At 39.2% G+C, this 5,462-nt stretch overlaps 1 protein-coding gene across 1 annotated transcript; it reads left to right on the top strand.

The window, feature by feature from the left end:
• Positions 1-3,009, top strand: LOC143529067 (calcium-dependent protein kinase 26-like). Its single transcript, XM_077024944.1, has 7 exons — positions 1-924; positions 1,011-1,154; positions 1,246-1,398; positions 2,090-2,205; positions 2,294-2,461; positions 2,537-2,761; positions 2,844-3,009. Exons 1-7 carry the CDS (start codon positions 66-68, stop codon positions 2,964-2,966), a joined length of 1,788 nt encoding a protein of 595 aa, XP_076881059.1. The 5' UTR covers positions 1-65; the 3' UTR covers positions 2,967-3,009.
• Positions 3,010-5,462: the final 2,453 nt, after the last annotated feature.

Raw genomic sequence — 5,462 nt, 5'->3', positions numbered from 1 at the left:
AAAAGGATAGAATGATAATGACAACATATTAACATGTAAAAGAAATGTTTAAAAAATTGTTTTAGATGGGAAATACATGTGGATCATCAAATTCCAGATGCTTAAAGCATGGATTCTTTAGAACAATATGGCATTCATTATGGTGGTCTAGTCATGTAAAAAGAAAAGCAAGAAACCATCATCATTTAAAAAATCACAAGGTTTCTAAACCGGTCCAAAACACGCCTCCAAACATCGTATCTATAGAGGAAGAAGATCATAAACCGGCCCAACCCGCGACCAATTCACACGGTAAATATTCAGGAACAGTTGTAATAACAAAGCAACAAAGCAAGCCAACACAAAAAATTGTGCAAAATAGTGTAATACATAATTCACAACATAAGAGGCGAAAGTCGAGTGCAGGCCTTCAAGTTGATAAAGTCTTGAAAACACGATCCGGTTGTTTTAAAGATCACTATACCATGGGTAAGAAACTTGGACAAGGACAATTTGGCACAACTTCTACTTGCATTAATAAGAAAACGGGGAAGAAATACGCGTGCAAATCGATTTCAAAGAGGAAACTAGTAAATGATGATGATGTGGAAGATGTTAGAAGGGAAGTTGAAATTATGCACCATATGTCCGGACACCCTAATGTGATTTCCATCGAAGGAGCTTATGAAGACGCGTATGAAGTGTATTTGGTTATGGAGCTTTGTGGTGGAGGTGAACTATTTGAAAGAATTACAAAAAAAGGACATTATTCCGAACGAAGAGCGGCTAATCTTCTTAGAACTATTGCTAGTGTTATCGAAGCGTGTCATTCTTTAGGCGTTATGCATCGTGATCTTAAACCCGAGAACTTTTTATTTGCGGATAAAGATGAAGATTCGCCTCTTAAAGCTATTGATTTTGGATTATCAGTTTTCTTTAAACCTGGTAGGTTTGTGGTTTTTAAAATTTTATTAATTTCTAGTTTTTTATGCATGTTTTAGTTAATATGTTAAAGGGTTTTAAATATGCAGGAGAAATATTTACAGATGTAGCTGGAAGTCCTTATTATGTTGCACCAGAGATGCTGCAAAGACATTATGGATCCGAAATAGATATATGGAGCGCGGGTGTAATTCTATACGTTCTTCTTTCGGGCGTGCCACCGTTTTGGGGAGGTGACATGATTTAAAACTTATGTAACTTTTTTATAAATTTTTTTTGTAACTGATATTTGGTTGTTATGCTTATTATTTCTTTTGGTCGCAGAAACGGTAAATGATGTATTTAGTGATATATTGGAGGGTGAAATCGACTTCTCATTTAGTCCATGGCCTGTTATCTCTGCAAGTGCTAAAGATTTGATCAAGAAAATGCTTGTTAGAGACCGAACTAGACGGATAACTGCTCATGAAATTCTCGGTATGATACCCGGGCAAACTTTGTTAATAAAGAAAAGAATACAAAAATAGATTAGAGATTCTTAAATAACCAAGAAAATCAATAGTCGAAGTAAAATCAACACCCGGGCTTGACTTTCTTTGACCAAACCCGACATTTTTAACCCAAAATGTGTAGGGCCAAAAATCCGATTTGTGGACTTTTAGCCCAAGCTTTAGAGTAAACTGCGGTTTTCGTCCCTGTGGTTTGTCCAAATATGCGGTTTTAGTCCTGTGGTTTCATTTCACTTGCAATTACACCTGAATTCATGAATCTCGTTAAGTCTGGTTGTTAAAACCATCAGTGTGCCCCTCACATGAGGGACATTTTTTTCCTTTTTCTCCCCAGATAAGCCCAACCGTAATCCGCAAGCCCCCTAACGTGAGGGGCTGAGGTGTATTTGAGATAAAGGACAAAACTGCCCCTCACGTGAAGGGTGCGCTGATGGTTTAACGGCATACTTAACGGGGCTAATGAATTCTGGTTTAATTGCAAGTGAAATGAAACATTGAAATCACATGGACGAAAATCGTAAATTTGAAACTATTGAACTAAAACCGCATATTTGGACAAACCACAGGGACGAAAACCGCAGTTTACTCTAATTATTATTTCTTTCTTGAGTTCATTTTTCTTGATTATTATTTGAATTCTTGATTTCAAATTGATGTAGGACACCCATGGATCAGTGTAGATGGTGTTGCACCAGACAAGCCTCTTGATCCTGCAGTCTTGACTCGGTTAACGCAGTTTTCTGCCATGAATAAGCTAAAGAAAATGGCTCTAAAGGTATTAACTTTTAAGCTTATTCTTGAATCTTTGATCTTGATTAGAGTTATAAAATGTTATTTTTAACTTTTGTGAGTTGTGACTACAGGTCATTGCATCAAAACTATCCGAAGAAGAAATTGCCGGATTGAAGCAAATGTTCAAGATGATCGATACAGACAACAGTGGTTGTATTACTTTTGATGAACTGAAAGATGGTTTGAAGAGATTCGGTACTGATCTTAAAGAATCCGATATTTATGATTTAATGCAGTCGGTGAGTATATATTATGCTACAATCTATAAGTTAAAAGTGTCTTTATTATTGACAAATATATTGATTTTGTCGCAGGCGGATATTAATAATAGTGGTACTATTGATTATGATGAATTTGTGGCTGCAACATTGCATTTCAACAAAGTTGATAGAGAGGATCGTTTATTTTCCGCCTTTTCATATTTTGATAAAGATGGAAGCGGTTATATTACACGTAACGAGCTTCAACAAGCCTGTGAGGAGTTTGGAGTTAATAGTGTTCATTTGGAAGAAATTATAAAAGAAGTTGATCAGAATAATGTAAGTGTTTAGATGTTTATAAATTATAACTTTATATATATGCCATGAATGTATGTTTGACTTGCATTTGTGAAACTTGCAGGATGGTAGAATAGATTACAGTGAGTTTGTTGCAATGATGCATAAAGGAACTGCGATTTTAGCGAGGAACCGAAGCAGGGACAACTTTATCATTGGGTTCAAGAAGCCATTCCCGGCTATATGAGTTCAGTCTAGTATTTATTTAGTGTATGTTTACGCGATTATTTATATGCTTAAGTATAAGTTCTCGTTCAGTTCATTTATAGCCCTAGGTACAAAAGTAAAAGTTCATTTAGTTTTGTAACACAATGTCTATGAAGAGAAATGAGAAATAATATGTATCTTCATATGTTTTATGTGTTATCCTTTTAATAATACGATTACCACGTAAATGAAGAAGATAAGAGAACAAAGAGACATGAATACATGTCACTGATAGCCGATATGGGCATTTATGATGACACTTGGATTTTATTAATTAACAAATCATTCAAATCTTATCTTATAAATAATTTCTGCAACTTATATTTATTTTCTAGACTTTTATTATTGGAACTCATTATAGTATAGAAACTCAAATTTATATAAGCAAAAACAATAAGGGTAATGAGGTTGATCCTTTTGAAAATATATGAATAATAATAAAAAACACACGTTAAAATTTCACTTGTAGGAAAGTTTCCGATAGTGCTTGAAGAGGGTGGAATGAGTGCAATCTTAGTCCTATCTGAAATTGATGGATAGGTTGTTCCAACTGAAACCTCCGACTTCAAAACCTTGTATTTGCAATAGCCAAAAAAGCAAACGTAAAGACGAGAAATAGTAGCTCTGAAGAAACACTAATTGACCCCGGGCAGATTACGGATAATATGGGGGTTAAATAGATGTTTCCCACGAGGGGTTAGGTCCGGCAAAGATGGTTCTTCTGATGACCTGCAAAACAGACACTGTGAGCTCGTCACTGAGAAGGGGGGTACCTCCTTGTGACCACCCTCCGGCATGAGAATCAGACTAGATTGCTCTGAATATAAGTGTATATATTGAGAGATTGCTAGAGAATATAAGATAATGAGATATAAGATAATGTAAGATAATGTGTCCATACCATTCCAAGGTGTTGGAGTATTTATAGCCGAAGGTAGGTTTCCAAGAAGGTACAGCCGGCTGAATAGTATTCCTGTTCTGCCAACTGTGGGCTACGCACGTGCCATGCTGGTGGTTGGTGGGTAGGCAGCGGCTGATAGTGACCAGGCCGGCTGTGTACTATTCCTTTTCCACCAACTGCAGGCTATGCACGTGCTACGACAGGTTGGTGAGTAGGCAGCGGCTGATAGTGACATTAAGTAATAGAGCATGCTGCTCGTTGTACTGTTGTCAGTGAGCTGTCGCAGCTTTGGTCAGATCTTTTGTCCATACCTCGTCAGGTACAGTACAAAAGATCCTCCAGTAGCGTACGGACTGGCTTATTTGGGCGGGAGTTTTCCCGGCTTTGTGCGGGAGTATTCCCGGCTTGCTCACTCCTTCTTCAGGTGACATTACTGAATTATTTAAGAGTTAAGTGCCTTGTGCGTGTAGCCTTGCTGCGCGGGTAGCCTTCCATGATGGCTAGTATCCGTTGCTGCGGGAACAGGCGGAGTACGTCGACCATTGGGAGGCTTTTCCTGCGGGAACAACTTGCGTACTGCGCGTAAGGACGTCACGTCTCTGAGCATGGTGGGTCCTGCGGATCCAGTTGGTTTCTGCGCAGACGTCTCTCTTCAAGGTGAGTCTTGCGAGTTTAGCCTTTGCGCAGACGTCCCTGTTGAAGGTGATTCTTGCGGGTTCAACTGCGCAGACGTCCCTCTTTGAGGTGAGTCTTGCGGGTCCAACTGGGCTCTGCTGGGACCTACCTCTTCAAGTCCCCCCAGTCCAATGTTCTTCTCATGAATTGTTAATAAGTGAGGTGAACTTTTGGACTTAAGCAAAAGGTTTTGAAAAGGGTTTAGTTTTAAGGTTTTCCATGGGGATTCTTCCCGCGGAAGTCCTAATGTCACGTGCAGAAATTCCCGACTTTTCTGCTTGATCTTTGGGTATGATGCGGGTAGGTCTGTAACCTCCTCGCAAGTCAGGAGCGTTGAGTTCCACTTGTGTAGATTCTCCATGAGGTTTTGGTAGTTTTGAACATAGTGATCAATTATGTTAAAACAACCAATTCCATCTTGGAGCTTCCAACAATCTAGTTCTCGACGTTCCCGCTATGCGGGGATGTTATTCCCGTTTCCGCAAGCATGGCCCAGAAGATCCTTCTTGGTTTCAATTCCCTGCGGAGTGCTAGGTATGTGAAGGGTTTCGCCTTGACACTGTACCCGCACTCGTCTTATAGTTACTTTACTTCCAAGGTATTCCTGGCTTCAATTCCCTGCGGGTGCTAAGTATGTGAAGGGTTTTGCCTTGACACTGTACCCGCACCCGTCTTATAGTTACTTGGTTGCCGAGGTATTCTTGGCTTCAATTCCCTGTAGGTGCTAAGTATGTGAAGTGTTTTGCCTTAACACTGTACTCGCACCTGTCTTATAGTTACTTGGTTGCTAAGGTAAGGGGTATAGTCCCGCTTACTTTTGAATCTTTTTGAAATTTGAAGAGTTGGTGAAAGGATAAGAACAGTCCAGACTATTGAAACGTCGTCCGACGGTTTCTTCTG

The sequence above is a fragment of the Bidens hawaiensis genome, unplaced genomic scaffold, assembly GCF_021521415.1.
Source record: "Bidens hawaiensis isolate Kalapana, Puna unplaced genomic scaffold, B.hawaiensis_p1.1 tig00008460_1, whole genome shotgun sequence".
NCBI lineage: Eukaryota > Viridiplantae > Streptophyta > Magnoliopsida > Asterales > Asteraceae > Bidens > Bidens hawaiensis.
The sequence above is the reverse complement of the archived record's forward strand: the minus strand, read 5'-3'. Positions and strand labels throughout refer to the sequence as shown.

Coding starts and splice junctions, on each gene's coding strand:
- LOC143529067 (XM_077024944.1), top strand. CDS start 66: ATGGGAAATACATGTGGATCATCAAATTCCAGATGCTTAAAGCATGGA. Junction 925..1,010: donor ATCAGTTTTCTTTAAACCTG/GTAGGTTTGTGG, acceptor TTAAATATGCAG/GAGAAATATTTACAGATGTA. Junction 2,762..2,843: donor AAGAAGTTGATCAGAATAAT/GTAAGTGTTTAG, acceptor TGAAACTTGCAG/GATGGTAGAATAGATTACAG.